At 35.9% G+C, this 19,099-nt stretch overlaps 2 protein-coding genes across 7 annotated transcripts in view; one reads left to right on the top strand and one right to left on the bottom strand.

Moving 5' to 3' along the window:
* The window catches only part of gnaz (guanine nucleotide binding protein (G protein), alpha z polypeptide), a 92,375-nt gene extending 85,126 nt beyond the window's left edge, over positions 1–7,249 (top strand). For all 3 annotated transcript variants that reach the window (XM_087270425.1, XM_087270427.1, XM_087270426.1), the window contains exon 3: positions 3,048–7,249. In XM_087270425.1, the coding sequence (XP_087126551.1) occupies positions 3,048–3,392 (345 nt within the window). In that variant the 3' untranslated portion in view covers positions 3,393–7,249. The remainder of the gene's footprint in view (positions 1–3,047) is intronic.
* The window catches only part of sppl3 (signal peptide peptidase 3), a 205,195-nt gene that overhangs the window by 183,282 nt on the left and 2,814 nt on the right, over positions 1–19,099 (bottom strand). For all 4 annotated transcript variants that reach the window (XM_087269464.1, XM_087269462.1, XM_087269463.1 and 1 more), the window contains exon 2: positions 14,495–14,574. The gene's annotated coding sequence lies outside the window, so the exon portion shown is untranslated. The remainder of the gene's footprint in view (positions 1–14,494; positions 14,575–19,099) is intronic.

Raw genomic sequence — 19,099 nt, 5'->3', positions numbered from 1 at the left:
TTGGGTAGCTTTATTTGGACATAGGAAAATTAGGGCCTTTTTAAAACAATTGAATGATGAAGACCTACAACAATGTATTTCAGTGTATTTAAGACTATTTAAGGCCTAAAATTTTGTTTTTGAAATTTAAGACATTTTAAGAACACTCTGTTAACTTATTAAATAAATGCACTATATGCCAATTTATATTTAAAAAAATAATTTGCATAACCTCTTTTACTAGCTAGCAGTGTTCAGTCCCAGTCTTGTACAGCTACAGTGGATTATGTAGTAAATTATGTTCTGTAAACACTCTAACCTCTTAAATATTTGCAGAATGCACATTTTCTGAGATTAAAATGCATTACTTGGATAGATGATGGTATCGTAAAAGGCTCAGTTTATGTCGCCAGCGAAATGGTTCTGTTCATTTCACGGGTGTTATTTACATCCTGTCCTCTGCCTTTATTTTATGGGCATTACCCTGCAAACATGCCAAGGTAATTGAACATGGGCAGGTGACTAACTGAATTAGATAGGGAACCCAGCAGGGCCAGACAAATAGAGGTTAATAACCTCGCTCGGCCATATGATGCTCGCTGAAATCAACATCATTCTGAGAGCTGCTTTTGCTTGTTGTTTCTCTTGGGGATTTTGTGCTGTTCGTTTTTTATTTTTGCATTTTATTAATGTTTAGAAGTTTATTGCACCATTTACTCTTAGCAGAAAGGAGATGTTATTTTTGAATAGGTCCTGTTATGGCCCTGTTTTATCTAACTAAATATTGACTGATGATTGAGCCATACTCAGTATCTCAGAGAGCCTGTTCTCTGGTCATTTAATCACCCTATAGTTCAGATAAGGTATATTAGTATATGTGTCATCATTCAAATGATAGTCAAAGTTGTTTGCCAAAATAATGGAGAAATGGAGAAAGAAAAAAACTCTGATGGAAAAACTATATGTATCTTTTGAAAATATGACCTAGGGCCTATTAGGGAAATATTCTTTTTATATTTTATGCAAAAATATAAGAAGTACAAACTGAATTTAACATTTTATCTTTTTTTTTTGTCCCACTTTGTGAACATCTTTGTGTGTAATTTCATAATTATTGGACAGATCCTGTAGACTTTCACTGCGGAAACAGTCAGTCTCAAAGATAATTAACATACAATCATCTTGTTCAGACAGAAGCTAATAAATAAATAAAATAAATTTGCTTACAGTTAAGATGATATCATATAAATATGCATGACGTCAAACAAATAAATATGCTACATGATGCCTCAACATTTTTTGTTCCAGTTGTTGATATCAAAATAAAAATAGGCAGTTCCTTATATCATGTTTTCATTTTATTGTTAAGATAGTAAAACCATGTAGCCAGGGTGATGTGAATGATGTTATAAAAAAAACATTGTTTTTACCAAGTGTGTCCTAGGGAGTGTTTTCCATATCAAACTTGCCAAGTCTGAACTTACAAGAAAAAGATACAAGACTGAACATTGTGTAGGCTACTTAATATTGAAGAAAAAGCCCCAATCATATAGTCGAATGTATGCAGCTATGGCTCCATTTTCAGATGTTTCCATTTTCCTCCATCCACACGACACAGAGCAGCAGCGTTTTAAAACTAAAACAGCCACTTCAGCGTTTCCAAAAACTCAGTTTTCAGGGCTCAAAAACTCTGTGGTAGTGTGGACAGAAGGCATAATTGTAGCAAAACGTATGCGTTTTAAAATGAAAACGTATTAGTGTAAACGGGGCCTTAAGCTGGTAAGCCAACTGACAAAAGACTTTCTTTTTTCTCCTGCTCTGCCAGCCACACCTACTCCCCCCTCAGCTCACAGTGCTCTATGCCCTTCTCGGAGCATTTTTTAAAAAAATCTGAGGTAGATTTGAACTGAGAGAGGAGTTTTATGACACTTTAATTAAATGTAAGATTCCACTCAGGTAGCACAATGAGTGTGAGATGACAATATTAAGATTAAAATTTAGTTCAGATGCTTCTTCAAATCAGTAACCTTAAAAATGCACAGATGGTATTAAACCACATCATCTGTCCCCTGTGGGTGCCCCAGGTGGGGCCGGCTGATATGGCTTTTTTTAAATCCCAGATTTTTTTTTACAAACATTTTTTTAATTGATTCACGATTTATGCAAATCAAGCCCTGAATTATGCAGTTTTTTATTTGTTCTTTTTCATTTCATAAAGCTCAACATTTCTCAGAGTTCCTTCCTGCTCACTTTTATGTTCCGTGTTTCTATGGCAGATATGCGGGGAACTACAGGACCCAGAAGGGAGTGTTGCATGTGTTAAGTAAAAAACGATTTTCATTCAATCGATGTAAACTACACATTCGAGTTAATCATTACAATCGATTTATTGCTCAGCCCTAGTACACGGTGGGCATAACATTCATTTTGTTGTCAGCACAGTATGCTCTGTACTTTATTATACTTCATACTGTATGTTTCACTAAAGGTGGTTCTACACAGTGTGAATTCTGATGTTTGGCAGATTGCATGTCCACGCACATGTCAAGAGTTTACGTGAAAATCATTAAGACACAATGATATATGACACGATTTTATGACCTAGCAACTTTCGAAGCAATCGCATAAAATTCCACGTCAAAAAACATGGACGGAGGAAAACACTGCTTTCATTGCTTTCAAATGTGAAGGGATTTAGTCCATTAATTACAATTTGTTCATTTGTTGGTTTTATTGCTTTTGTTGTTCTCATCTGATAAACAAAAAATCCACTAAATCATTAAATACACATGCAAATCTAAAGGTTATTACTTTATACAGCCATCTTAAACAGTCTGCGACATTGGAAGAGTCTGTAGTGTGCTGTAGTGATTGTCCTTACGTTGGGTCACATTTCTAGTGATATTCAGCCCATCATCTACCACTTAATATGTTAGCTTGTTTGCTCTCTTTAGGGTTAGAGGCCACTGATTTCATCAGCTCCAGAGTTTTTCCCTTCATGGTTGACAGATCCTATTTTTTTTGTAAGTGTTTCAACTAACCATTTCTTGTCTTTGGTTTCCCAACAGAGCCGTATGGCAGAGAGCCTGCGTTTGTTCGATTCCATCTGCAACAACAACTGGTTCACCAATACCTCGCTCATCCTCTTCCTCAACAAGAAGGATCTTCTGGCTGAGAAGATCAAGCGTATCCCGCTTACGGTTTGCTTTGCTGACTACAAGGGCCAGAACACCTACGAGGAGGCGGCTGTGTACGTGCAAAGGCAGTTTGAGGACCTCAACCGCAACAAGGAGACCAAGGAAATCTACTCGCACTTCACTTGCGCCACTGACACCAGCAACATCCAGTTTGTGTTTGACGCGGTGACGGACGTGATCATCCAAAACAATCTCAAGTACATTGGGCTGTGCTAGGACGAGGGGATGGGGGAGAGAGGTGGCAGGTGCGGCAAACGAAAAACTCTTGATGAAAGACAAGGCCTGTCTGTCAATTGTTTGGGTGCCCTCGAAAACATTTGCTGAAACAGGAACTCAGTTGAAGCCCGGAGGAAAGGGCTACATGCTGCCATCCTGCTAGATTTATCAATGTCGAAAATGTAAAGGTCAAGAAGGATTTTACAAGGTTGGTATAAATGTGTTTGCACTGAACATATGAGTATGTAGACACACACACACACACACACATGCATCGTTATGTTTTTTCTCACACATCAGACTTTGGGATCAGCCGTCAAGCCTCTGTTTGACATGGAAACACTGGAAACAGATCTCCCCGCTCCTCTTTTCCCGGAGAAACAGCAGGAATTCCTTACCATCCAAGAATAGGGATCGTTCAACCAAAAATGACAATTCTGTCATCATTTGCTCATGTCGTTTTAAACCTGGCTTCTTTTCTTTTGTGCAGCAAAAATGAGATGTTTAGTAGAATTTCCCTTCTCTTTTCCAAACAATGACAGTGAACGTTATATGAAAAAAATTGTGTTACCTTATTAGGAAAGATTACATCTCAAAGTGAAATCCTTGATTACATTTCAGTACATCACGGTTTCAGTACATAATCCTGTGTTTGTTTGTTTTGTTTTTTTTGTTTTTTTTGATTGTTAGGGATATTCAAAATCATTCTGAGGCTTACACAAGTAATAGTACAATAACACAGAGTAAATTTCCTTAATATTAATCAGTCTTAAAGTCTGCATGAACCAGAAGCTGCGACCTTTTTTCCATATTGTGATGCAATTCTTAGAAAAATGGAACGTTAAGTGAGAAAACAGTGGGCGTGGCTTGTTTTTTGTCTACTGTGAGCTGACTGGATGTAGTAAAGTAAGCGTTTTATTCAAAAAGATAAAGAAAAGGGTTTCGGGAAAGTTATTACAACCTAAAAGAACCCTGGTCCTCACCGTTTCTGTTTGTTGTCATACCACTGTCAAGACGTTGTCTAAGTATTGAAAACAGGAAGCGCATTTTCAGATTTCCTTTCTAAATGACATGCATGGCAAATTGTTCACCATGAAACTAGCAATGTGAGCTAACAAAATCAATATTTTTAGATCTGATTTTATGTGTAATTTAAGACTATGACTTACGAAGTTAATGACGGAATGAGTGTCAGTCAGTTTGGTTTTGAGGTGTGCTTTACTTCTAGTCTGAACACTTTTGGGTGCTCTTTGTCCATATTCAATGTTGCTACCATAGGTGAGAAAGAATCTCTTCAATTTATTGAACAAGTTCTTATGAAAAAAGCTAACTAATGAAAGTGAGTGAAGAATTAAAGATGGCTATTCTAATTTTTAGAATAATTTTTAAGTGCACAAAAAATACATTATGACAAAATCTGTCAGAAATTGATAAGTTGATCAACAGTATATATTCTAACATATTCAAACATCAAGCAAGCATTGCTTTGGTTTGTATATATAGTAGGTCAGCTAGTATGAACAGGTAAAATATTTCCCACTCCCCTGCCATCAAGAGGGACTCTAGCGACAGTTGCTAAATGTAAGTCTTTGGCATCCTTGTTAGTGCACCTGCCTCCCATGTCAAAAACTATGATTCAAAAGCTGCTCGGAACAGGGCAAGTGAAACCAGAGAGGTTATATTGGTGCCATGACCCAGAAGGGACTAATAGGAACTGTGTGAGGAAACCTGTGTGCGTGACCCCCATTTTGTAAACACAGGTTTAAAATCCTTCTCACAGAAGACATGTACTAGCAAATGACACAAGGGGCCATGGTCTTTAGCATCCTTCTTACTGTACCCACAAACAGTTCTGGAAATAATGGTTTGAAATACGCTCATAGCTGGGATGAGTAGAACAGGAGGGGTAACATTGGTGCCGAAACCTAAGTGAGGGCGAGGTGGAGGGAGATCTGCATGACGGAGAGCAGATAGTAGGAACTACCCTGGTCTCAAGAGACTCCAGACTTTAGTGTCCTTCTTAGGATCCCATGCTGTAAATTCTGGTTCAAATCCCACTTGGTGTGGAGCAAGAAGAACCAGAACAGTTATACTGGTTATATTTGCAGTGTGTTCAAGTGCAACTTGAACAATCTGCTTGTTAAGATGTGACGTATGAAATATTTTTTCTGGGTCCAAGTCGCTACTCATTTGAATTGAGAAAATATTTAACACACATTAAAGTTAATTTTACATCAAATCATACTGTACACAACAGTCTCTGGACTTGCTGCATCATAAATACCAAAATTTTAACAATTTATTTAAAGAAAATCACTTTCTGGCCATTGGATATTAGGCATGGATAGGGTTATATATATATTTTGATCATGATTTTCGAAAGTATTACATCGCTTTGTAAACGTTTATTATTGCCATTTGATGAGTCTCCCTATACAGTTTGATATATCGATTTAACTCGGGAGGCAATTCACGTGACGTCACACTTAACAAGTGGATGATTCAACACAGTCAGCTTTTGTTTTGTGCGTGAATATACTTAAAGTTTTATACTCATATAGAAATTTGGAATGTATGCAAGCATGAATGAAATTTGAAAGCTGCAATTTTTGCTTTAAACTTTAATTAAATTGAAAAGGGCAGTGTGAACATCCAGCTAAACATCTCTTTTTGCACTTTACAAAAGAAATAAAGTGAGGAGGGTGAGTAAATGATAACTTAAAGGTGAACTGTTCCTTAAAGGTTCTTTGATTTGCAAGATTTAAGTAATGCTGCTTTTGGAGAGGATAAAGAGTTTATATGAAATTATAACTGTATATTATGAAAGGTTAAAAATATTCTGAGAGAAAGATGGAAAAATGTTGATGTCATTTGGTTTTACTCCAAAGGTGAAAACTGCCTCTGTCTGAATATGAAGTCAAATGTCTTTTTTTTTTTAACTCACATTGACACTGTAGATTATTTTTGGCTGTCTGACCCCTAGGAAGCAATCTATTTTCTTGTTTCATTTTTTATGTTTTCCTTTTGCCTAAAATAGGATGTAATCCAGAGTTTTTAGAGGAAATGTCCTTCTTTCCATGAGAGTGTTACGATGACATGAGCATTAAGTGTTTCATAACGATCATTCCAGATTCAAAGAAAAATAAACAGTGCCAATATTAATGTAAATAAAAAAGGCCCGTCAATCATGTTACTTTTTCAGTTTTTATGAACAAAAAAAGTATATATATATATTGAAACATAAAATATGCATGATTTTGTTACTTTGGGATTTTGATAAATTATAGTTTGATTTGCTTTCTTATATTTTTAGTTTTACTAACATGCTCCAAAAATATATCAAAGTCAAACACTGTGTACGATTGTACAGTTGTTTCCTGCGAGGTATTTATTGAAAAGAGTTTTATGTGCAGAAAGAGTAATTTTATGTCCAGCGCAACCTAATCTCAGCACGGAAAACATTAAAAGAGGATTTACTCCTCCAATTTTGTCTGTAAAAAGAAAAATGAGAGAAGGAGAGAGAAAAGAAAACCTATAAAGAGCAGATTCTTTCTATTCTGGTGTCATTTCGAGTGGACATTGTCCGCTGTATGTGTAAATACTATGTGAGGTACACTTTGTGAGACAATGAAATAAACAAAAAAAATCACTTTTTAAGATGTAGGGATGATTGACAGCTAAAATGGGGTTCATCCCACTCCAATCCTCTTTCTGTTCAGCTATGACGATGTACAACAAACCCAAACAAGGGCTTCAGGATTGATTTTACAGGATGTCCACCAAAAAAAAAAAGAAACAAAGAAACAAATAATAAAGTATAAAAGAACAATACTAGCGAATAAAAAGAATTATGCAAATGTTGTTTGTGCTGCAGGCTTGTTTCTTGTGTTGGGGTGAGTGAAGCTTCAGTAACTCTTGGTTATCAAAATTACACATTGCCTGTGTTTGTCACTTTTTTTACATGACGTATAATGCAGGGACACATTTATTACAGTCAGATATTTTCTGCAATGCAATCCAACTTGGTTGAAAATGCAACATTTCAACAAAGATAAAAAGATTTGAAAGACATTTTGCATTGTGACATCCTTTTTAAACAGTTCAAATCACTGTTGCATTATTTTCATATTGCGATTGTAGTACAGCTTTTACTGTAACATGATAAAAAGTGTCAATTGACCTCAGAAAATGGAAGTAGTATCACAATGCAAAAAAAAATAATTATTTAGGCATTAAGACTTATATTTTCATAACTATAAATTAATAACTAAAAAAACTGCAATAGATCTAATTTTAGCAGAGAATTTTTATTGTAATATAATTAAAACAATATAAAAATACTGAAGAGCAATTACACTTATGCTTCTGTGGCCATTACATTCATTTTCTTTTTGACTTGATCCCTTTATTAATCTGGGGTCGCCACAGCGGAATAAACCGCCAACTTATCCAGAACGTTTTACGCAGCGGATGCCCTTCCCATTGCAACTCATCACTGGGAAACACTCATACACTCTCATTCACACACATACAGTACACTATGGACAATTTTAGTCTACCCAATTCACCTGTACCACGTGTCTTTGGACTTGTGGGGGAAACTGGAGCACTCGGAGGAAACCCACATGAACGCAGGGAGAATATGCAAACTCCACACAGAAATGCCAACTGACCCAGCTGAGGCTTGAACCAGCAACCTTCTTGCTGTGAGGCGACAGCACTACCTACTGCGCCACCACGTCACCCTCTGTGGCCATTTGTCAAGCTATAATCAAGTTCAATCTGCATCTTCTGCATCAACTGGTAGTCTCAAAAGGCGGTTATCATTCGGATGGTTAATCGCCTATACCAGTGGTTCTCAAACTGTGGTACGTGTACCACTAGTGGTACGCAGGCTTTCTTCTTGTGGTACGCACAGGAATCGCTGAATAATTAAAGTAAATGAATTAACACACTTTTTTAACCCTTTAACGCATACGCGAACACCGATGTGATCAGTTAATTGATTTTAATAGGTTAAACCTTTTATTTTGTTTATAGTTTTTTGATGTATTCTATCATTTGAGCGGTTGTTGGAGGCATATCCTGTATTTATATATCCCAATGTTGACAGATATAGCTTAATCACTTGCTTTTCAGAAAGCCTAATCTAACTCATGGAAAGCAGATCTAATTTCTAATTTAAATATGTAAATCCAATTTGTGCATTTAAAATACACGATAATGTTTAGAATTCAAAAATAACTCATATCTACATCCAACTTATATTTCAAAATGTATGAAAAAGAGTGTATATATGAACATGATGACATATAGCCTATGTTTATGAAGTCCAAGGAACATTTCCAGGTTTTGATGAATCGGCTACTTAATGATAATACTTTACATTTAAGTACAGCAGTTTTCTTTTTTAATTTAAGTACAGCAGTTTTCTTTTTAATTTTTAAGAACAGAGCCATTTTTAATTAACTTTTAAAAGCACATATTAATTTACATGTTGACTTTTATTTATTTTTACCTGTAAGCACAGTACAGTGTTAATGTTCAAACTATTTATAATGTTTAAAGTGGCTGACAATGATAAATATTCATAATAATAGTAATTAATCTGCCTTGTTTTTGAACTGTGCAGAGCTTTAGCTGCTTAATTAGGCCTACTACGCTACTGTATTTCAATACCGGTCATTATGGTGGTACTGGAATAGACAATTTTTTTCTGAGGTGGTACTTGGTGAAAAAGTTTGAGAACCACTGGCCCATACTAATACAGAAGACTACAGATCCAGATCTGTTTTTACATTATTGTGACTGTTGGGTTTAGGGTTGGGGTAGGGGTGGACGAAATTTAATAAATATTAAAAATTATTCTCATTAACTTCTGGCCACAGCCGTATGTGATCTATGGCTGCTTACCATGTGGATGGATGATAACAGCTTTTTGAGCCTACCAGTAGGTAAAGAAGCCTCCTATTGGCCCATTTCCCATATCTATCAGCTGATAACCACTGATAACTCATTCAGTCAAGTGATATATTCGAATCGGCAGTATAATTGCACTCTCTTTAGCCAATCAGAAGCAAAAATTTCAACAGACTGTTGAATATACAGTATTTGTTTTTTATGTTTCTGTGAGTATCTTTCTGCATGTGTGTGTGTGTGTGTGTGTGTGTGTGTGTGTGTGTGTGTGTGTGTGTGTGTGTGTGTGGGTGTGTGTGTGTGTGGGTGTGTATGTGTGTGTATTATTAGAAAATAATGCACACCAATTAAGCCAATCAGCATCAAACTTTCAACAGTCTGTGTACTGTGTTTATTTGTGTATGTGTTTGAATTTGAACACCAATTGTTCTGCAATCCATTCCATGTAAAAAAATCAAATTATCCACACAAATATTACAAGAACAAATGACTTTAGAATTGTGACATTATTCATTCATTCATTTTCTTTTCCCTTTATTAATCTGGAAACGCCACCGCGGAATGAACCACCAACTTATCCAGTATATGTTTTATGCAAACTGCACACAGAAACACCAACTGACCCAGCAGAGGCTGGAACCAGCGACCTTCTTGCTGTGAAGCAATCGTGCTACCCACTGCGCCACCGTGACGCCAATTGTGACATCATATAGGAAGAAATATTAAAAAATTATTACAATTATAATGTCAAACAAATAATTAAAGGTTTAAATTACAGTGACAATATATGAAAAATACTATAAAGTAATAAATAAATAAATAAATAGATAAAAACATGGAAATATATGTTGCGTTTTGGATACATCATTGCAATCAGAATAGGAAAGACTGGCAAAAAAATTACAATGCAAAAATGAATTACTTTGCAAAGTAAATTGCATCAAGGTGTCACTCTTGAACTAAAAAGAAAAAGAAACAATAGAAAATATAAGCCCTGACTTTATTTGCTACCTGCATTTACTGCTAATGCAAGAAAAATATTGATCCCTTGTTTTTACAGAAATATCAGCCTCATATAATGTTCACAGCATAACTTGATCAGCAAAGATCTCTGTATCGAGTAGTGCTGTGTTCATGACCAATCATTTGCGCACATGCACTGAGAACCATCAGCCTAATTCAGCGCTTTATTCTGAAGGCTGGCGCACTGCATATAATCCATGAGGAAATGGTTAGTTCCTGCTCAACAAATTCAAGGAAATGTCTTCTCATTTTCAGATCAGTCCACTCCAGCAAGCTCAACACTGACTTTATTTATGGTGCACTGCACTAAAGCAATCAACATGCTAATTAAATGTGCAATTAAATGATTCTTCAATTGATTTATGTCTGCGGAGAGTTTGTCGGAGATGTAAAAAGAAGCGAACAGAAGATGAGGCAGAAAGAGAGGCAGGAAAGATCTCGCATAATGGACCAATTAGTGGACAAACCCTGGATGACCTCTTATAGTTGGCATGACTAACACAGCCATTGTTTATCAGGCTCTAATTCTAGAGGAACGAAACAAAACTGCCTGCAGAACTGATCCAATACAAGTACCGAGAAGCATTTTCAGTCTGTACAGAGCTGTTTAACCACTTGATCACTAAATGTGTTTTGCCACATACTAATTACTGTAAACCTCATTGTGTATCCACGTTGTCAAGACACATTCTTACAAATCTGCATTGAAAATTTATTAAGAATAGAGGATGAAGGATGGGAGAAAGGCTGTATAATGGTGATGGTATGTACCACGCTTTAAACTATAACATTTGATTGGATGGTATAGAACTTGAATACAAAAAGCAAACAAACTCCTTTTGTCTGACCTTGTATTAACAAAACTCAACAAATTGGATTCTATCTGCCTGTTTTCACCATGATATAAAAATATGAATGATAAAAACGATTGTTAATTGTTTATGATTTTGTTGAACTCATCTGTTCGCACCGAGCCAACTTAATTCTAACAGAATTCGTACAGAAAAACAACAATACCCATGATGCTGTACAGAACATACCACCAATTAGAAAAGCTTGGCCAAATATTTGGCCAAAAAATGTCTGTATTACTTACCATTGGAAACTTGAAAAATGGCTTTTGGTCGCCTTCCTGCATACTGCCATGGAAGCAGCGTTAGCATTAGCTGTTATGCTTTTTAGGCTAATCATTTGAGGGTGGCTTGCCTACTAAAAGCTTTGGCAATAAGAGATCTTTAGCTCCACCCACACCCATGAAGCACTGCGAATGAGGTCGATCTCCATACATTCTCAAAATATTCAAATATTTGCATGTGCAGTACCGCTGCTCCCTATACACAGATTGTGTAGGGCGTCAACCCCGGAGAGGGGCACCATTAAAAAAAATTATTAATACTTATTTATTAATATAAATATAGATACTAATAATATGTTGTTAAATACATTATAAAAAATAGGTTTATGACAAACGCAAAAACAAACATGTGACGTAATTTTTTTTCTGTGTACGTGCATAGCCGCATAAGCGTAATTCGGTTCGTTCCACTTGTCTTTGCGGCTGCTAGCAGCAAATGATTATAATTGATGCAAGTTGCAGCTCTATGCCCGGGAAAAGACACCAGCAGTCTGGAGCCAAGAAGAGGAAAAAAGTACAAGATGAATCACTAGCATCACTTTCAGGTAACTTATCTCTATGAATCTGGAATTTTTTGGTTGCTCAAATAAATTTGTAAGGCTAAGGTTTAAACTTCTCAACAACTGCACCAAATCTGGCTTATTTGTTGTAGCTTACAATCAGTGCCTTGTTTTGCGGCTATGCATTGTGCTTTAAACTATGACAGGACATGTTTTATGACTTGTCGCGTTTGGCCCTCTTCCCCATGTTGCTGATAATTACACAAACTCAGTTATTTTTATTAACTTGTGCAATACTTTACAATTCTGTTTGCACATCAGCTACATACACATGGACTGCACAGTTATTTCACTGTATGTATTATTTAATATTATATAGTTATTATATATGTAATATATATTATATAATTCTTTGCAGTTATAATTGTTTATTGTTTTGTCTATTTCTATACATTTCTTATTGCTGCTGTTGTTATTGCTTGCATCACTGCTATGATAATAAAGTCTCTTTAGTCTTTACATCGGTGGATTGGTGTGTTTTTAATAGGATGGTTTTTTATTTTTGTACATTACAATATGGAATTACGAAACTGACTCATTCTGTGTTTTCGGAAAGATCAATAATATAAAATGAGTCAAATTACTGTAAGCCACAGGCCATAAACCATTTTTACAGCATGAATTCATTAATGATTATTTTTTCTGAATGTTAACAAAATTTTTGTTTAAAAATACACTTACATTCATTAATTCTTAAAAACCACAAATGTCTTTGATTTATACTAACAGCAGCGGTCAGCTTTTGCAACCATAGATTATAGTGCAAGTTAAATCCACATTTTGGTTGTAGTAATTTTAGACAAAATTTTGAGGAGTGCTTGACTAGCCCATTATCTTAATGGTATGTCATGAGTTTTTCCTTTAAATGACTAATTTCCTCTGCATTGTACATGGAGGTTCAATGCTGAAATTTGTCACAAAAGAAGATGAGGTGTCCTGATCCAGCACTGCTCCAGAGGCATCAGCAGCTGCACAGGTACAGACATAAGATGCAGCACTGAGGACCATCCATCTCTACAGGTACAGAGTTTTTATTCCTTACCTTTTGTAAATGATTGAAATTGGGAATGCTTCGGCAAAAGACATGTCAGTGTTTATATTAATGTAAACTATTATTTTTTATGTAATTATTTGATTGTTTAAGTATAATTTTGAGTGTTTATATGCAGATTTATGTGTATAATTGAATAAATACATGTTAAAATACATATGTTTGTGTGTTTTTGCTCCTCTGTGGAGGCACGACAGTAAAATTTAACATAGGGCACCTTTTTGGCCAGCAGCGGCCCTGTATGTGGGTCTCATTTGTAATGACCTCGAAAATTATCGTTTCTATATCTAACCAAAAGCTTTAAATGAATAGTTTTATAGTTCAGTATTGTTTTTAATTCGGGTGATTAATTTGCAATGCTTCATGGGATTGTAGTTGTTTCTCTTCTTTACATTTTTTATTGTCCAAATTTTAATATATATATATATATATATATATATATATATATATATATATATATATATATAGGGGTGTCACGGTGGCACAGTGGGTAGCATGATAGCCTCACAGCAAGAAGGTCACTGGTTCAAGCCCTGGCTGGGTCAGTTGCCATTTCTTTGTGGAGTTTGCATGTTCTCCCCATGTTTGCGTGGGTTTCCCCTGGGTGCTCTGGTTTCCCCCACAGTCCAAAGACATGCGGCTATAGGTGAATTGAATAAGATAAATTAGCTGAATTGCATGAGTGTAATTAATGTGTATGAGTGTTTCCCAGTGTTGGGTTGAAGCTGGAAAGGCATCCGCTGCATAAAACAAGCTGGTTAAGTTGGTGGTTCATTGTGATGTGGTGACCCCTGATTAATAGGGACTAAGCTAAAAATAAAATAAATAAATGATATATATACATTTTTTTTCTTTAAATTAAACTTGTGACACATCGAAGCGTGCTGGTTTGGTTCATGACTTGGTTCATAATTTTTTTTTCCACAGGGAAAAAATACTGGAAAAATTATTTCCTGGAACCATCGCTGCTGTGATAGTACCACTATTATGAGCTTATTTTTCTGAGAATAGCAAGTTCGTATATCATAATTATGAGTTCACATGTTGCAATTCTGAGAATCATAAGATAAGTTGAAAACTAAGAGTGAAAATAGCAAGTAATAAAGCCACAGTTCTGGGGGAAAATGCAAGATGTAAAACTCAGAATTCAGGTAAAAACAAGTCAGAATTGTCAAAACTTGCACTATCCCATGGCAGAAACAAGCGTTTTGTAATTTTCATTTTATGTATTTTAAAAAGCCCTTTGTTAGGCCAAGCTTGAGTACTTCAGCATACAAACATCTCAGTTCATTAGATTCACTTAGTGGTTTATTCAAAAATTAATATTTAATTTAAACACAGTTAATAACAGTTTACATGCTACATATAAAGAAGTACTTTTGTTGTCTGATCTGAATTAAAAAGAAGTTGGAAATACCTCTGCAGTGATATACTGCTTAAAAATCCATCCACTGGCGTTTAGATGAATATGCCAATATGTGCAGTGTTGTTTCCTCTCTATAACAAAGCAAACACACAAGAAAAAATGACAGAGTTAAGAAATATCTCAATCGTATATATCTTAACCCTGATGCATTTACCATCATACCATCGGTTTTCTCATAAGGAGTCTTACATTTTATGCTAAATCCGCTTAAATTTGTACAAACAATTAAGTTAACTTAATCGATTTGAGTTGGGTCAACATAAAAGAATTATGTGGAACTCAGCATTTTTTATTACAGCGCACCATAAAGTGTTCATCAACCAATCAGAATCAAGCATTTAACAGCCCCTGTAGTATAAAGTGATATTACACCAAACAATTCTTAATACCCGTGGCTCCCGTTAAAATATAAATATTCTAAACTCTGCATCCTGTATTTGACACTTGCTTTGCTGAGAACAAAACAGCAAATCACATGTCTGTCACTAGTGTAAGTGTTAATGAAGTCTGCGGGAAGTTTAGATCTCTGTAAACGACCTTTGTGACACTAAACTTCACATTTGAGCTGATGAAGATTAGTAAAACTGTAAAGTACACGAGTAAAGTCACACAAATGAGATGGAAAATGATGTGTCTGACAGTTTTCTCCCATTGAGATTGTGGTATAAATTGGCAAACGCATCAGCTGTGGGTAACTGAAAGAGTACATTTGTCCTGAAAAACTGAAGAAAAAAAAACCCTCAGATGAATGCTACAGCAACGGCGAGCGGGAGGCTGGCCGATGGAAGACCTTGTGACTGTCATGAGCAGCAGGGAAGGACACACCGCAGAGACAAAGAAGGAAGGCACTCGACTTAATCTCATTCCTCACAATGGTAAACAGCGGTTTCAGGCTGTACAGTCTTCACAGCAAATTGGATTCATCGTCCAAATCATTCTCAGGGATGAATGTCATCCGTCACTCTGATATTACTGTAGACGTGTAACTTGTTGGTCATGTTTCACAATATTTGGCAGAATTATTTTGCATCCTATTTTAAGATTCTTAAGCATTCTAACTATATTACCATGACAACAAAGTGCTCTTTTCTTAACCTTATTATACACTTGAGTTTAAATTAGACTATTCTCAGTGGATGTTTTTTATTTATTACGTTCACTTTTCTGCAATAAAGTTGTTTTTTACTATACATATAACCAACCTAGAATTAGATTTTTTTTAATGAATGATAATAAAACGTAACTAGCATGATGTATTAATATGAATAAAATAAACCATAATAAATAAACACTGATGTCAATAAAACATCAATGATACATATAAATGATATAGTTTTTATAGAAATAATAAAAAATATTTAAATATATAGTAGGGTTGTCACGATACCATTAATTAATCTTACAATACTATACCAGCTGAAGGATAACAATACCAAGTACTACTGTGATACCGTAATTCATCACTCAAATTATAAAGAAAATTGTGAGAAATACTATATTTTATATTATAGTAGGCCTACTTGAATGTAATTCATAAACCCCTTTAGGCTAAAAAGAATTATTTGCACACCATTTCACCTCAAATTTATAATTTTTTAAAATTTTATTTTTGTAGATAACTGACCAAAAAAAACATTAAAATAAAGGTACAAATTATACAGAATTAATTTTGTTACAAAAGAGCATTTTTTCCAACAAAATTAGGCTATATAAAGTGGTCAAAACTTGTTTCAAGTTTCCTGTTGCTATTTTAGGTTTTTCATCAAAACATGTAATAGGCTACCATAAAAGATTCTACACAGTTTTGCAACCTTAAAGGGCTCCTTAGACTATTAAAATAAACTGGTAAATGTGTGAGCAATTTAGTGACTATTTTACATGCAACATTATCTATTGTGTATAAACCATTAATGATGATACAATCATTTACAAACTACAGTGGCACCGGCAGTATTTTGGAGAATTAGTATTGTGATACTACCATACTGGTAACCTGTGCAACCCTACTATATAGAGTTGAAACCAGAAGTTTACGTACACTGTGTAAAAAAGCACATAACCATTTAAAAAAAAAAAACGTTAATATCACTTAACTTTTTCTCTTTTAGGTACGTTAGGATTATCACATTTGTTTTTGTTTTGCTTAATAGCAGAATAATAAGAGAGATATTAATGGAGAAATTGTTAGAACTTTTCTTGAAAGTCAAGTTTACCAACAGTACGATTATTATGCCTCTGAAAAAGCTCAGATGATGGTGTCAAGGTTTTGGAAGTTTCTGATTGGCTAATTGACAAGATTTGAGTTAATTGGAGGCACAACTGTAGAATAGTGTTTAAGGAAAACCTCAAACACACTGCTTCCTTTTGTAAAAACTTGGGAAAATTAACAAGCCAGAATCAGCAAAAAAGCCAGATTACAATTTGCTAAATTACACTGAGAAAAAGAATAATTTTTTAGACATGTCCTGTGGTAGGGCGAAGCTGTGGCGCAGTAGGTAGTGCTGTCGCCTCACAGCAAGAAGGTCGCTGGGGCGTTTCTGTGAGTTTGCATGTTCTCCCTGCGTTCCCATGGGTTTCCTCCGGGTGCTTCGGTTTTCCCCACAGTCCAAAGACATGCGGTACAAGTGAATTGGGTAGGCTAAATTGTCCGTAATGTATGAGTGTGTCTGTGTGAATGTGTGTGTGGATGTTTCCCAGAGATGGGTTGCGGCTGGAAGGGCATCTGGTGCGTAAAAATTTGCTGGATAAGTTGGCATTACATTTTGCTGTGGCGTCCCTTTATTTTTTTTTAATAAAGGGACTAAGCCAACAAGAAAATGAATGAATGAATGTCCTGTGGTTTGATGGAACTAAGATTGAACTGTTTGGCCATAATTACCAGCGTTACATTTGGAGGACAAAGGGGAAAGCTTACAAGCCTATGAACACCCTCGCAACTGTGAAGTATGGGCATCATGTTGTCGGGCTGTTTTGCTGCAGGAGGGACTGGTCCACTTCACAGCATAGATGACATCATGAAGAACGAACATTATGTAGAAATACTGAAGCAACATCGCAAGACATCAGCCAGGAAATTAAAACTTGGCCACAAATGGGTCTTCTAAACAGACCATGACCCTAAGCATACTGCCAGATTAGCTAAAATGTGCTTTAAGGACAACAGAGTGAATGTTTTGGAGTGGCCATCATAAAGCCCTGATCTCAATCCTATAGAGCTGCAAAAGCTTGTGTAAGCAAGACAGCCTACAAATCTAACTCCATGGTTTCCGCTACATTCATTCATCCATAGCGGGGTGCCATGCCAAAATTTATCCCGCCACGGCTACATTACAGCTTTCCATTCAAAACATTCAGTCGTGTTTTTTAATAGCGGTTGATAATCGCATCAAAACGTATTAAAAAGTATATGAATTATAACAGCACAAACTTTTCTGTAACCGTAGTAGTGCTGTGCGTCATTTGTTTAACCCTCTAAGGTTACGAGCTGACTGACTGACTGGCTGGCTGACTGACTGTGATGACTGTGTGATGCGTGAGGCAAGCAAACATGACGTATAGCCATTTTACTTTACTTTAGGATGCATTATTACGGCTCTGTAGGTCTATTGGAGACATTAGATAAATATTCCTAGCAAATCTAATAAATGTTGGAGAAATTGTTACATAAACGCACTAAATTGCACCTCAGCAGTGTTTATTTGAGAGCGCACAAGAAGATCTGCACTTGAGCAGCATATATTTGAGGGTGTGCAAGAAGTTTTGTGCACGATCAGAGAAAATCGGCGCGCAAGCAAAGAGATTTGCATGCTCGTAGGCTATAACATGAATGTAGGGCTGGGCGATTTTTCCGATTAAATCGAATTTACGTTTTGACGACGATTTAATTTTATAATAAATCGAGAATCGCGATTTTTAAAAAATTTATACATTTAATACATTAATGGCACCAATGCGCTTTGGTTCACTCTCTGTATATAGCAGGAAGCACACCAGAAGCGCCTCTCGGTGACGCGCTCCGCAGCACCATGGATTTTAGAATTCTAAACAGGTTTCTATACACACACAGCCGCGCCACAGAACGCCATCTGATTCATTTCATGTTAAATATCATGCGAATGTGCACGTTTGGTGTGTGATAGTTTAAACTGTCATGTGCTTCTGGTGTGCGACCTGCTTGACTGCCTGTTAAAGCGTGAAGACATGTAGGATTTTACTTGTTGCATTAGTCTGAGTCACGTCTGTGTGAATTGTCAGGACATATTCCCTCATCAAGTTGATAACCTCCATCTCAACATGTATGAAGGACGTAAGAACCTGCCATGTGAAAAACCGTACCGAGCTTTTGTTTTGAACACGAGCAGAGGTGATCGGCTGTAGCAGTGAAAATGAAAGTACCCGCCCCCATGACGTCATTTAGTGGACCTAGTTGAAAACCAGACAGATCAGGCAGCATAATACAGAGAGTGGAGCAAAACGCATCAAATGATCGGTATTTAAAAGGGGGAAAGAGAAAAATAGATTAAATATATTATTTTATGTTGGACACACATCTGGTACTTGTATTTGCTCCTGCTATACGTCCACAATTTCACACAT

Source organism: Danio rerio, chromosome 10, assembly GCF_052040795.2.
Source record: "Danio rerio strain M-AB ecotype USA chromosome 10, GRCz13ab, whole genome shotgun sequence".
NCBI lineage: Eukaryota > Metazoa > Chordata > Actinopteri > Cypriniformes > Danionidae > Danio > Danio rerio.
This window is presented reverse-complemented; position numbering and strand designations above follow the sequence as displayed.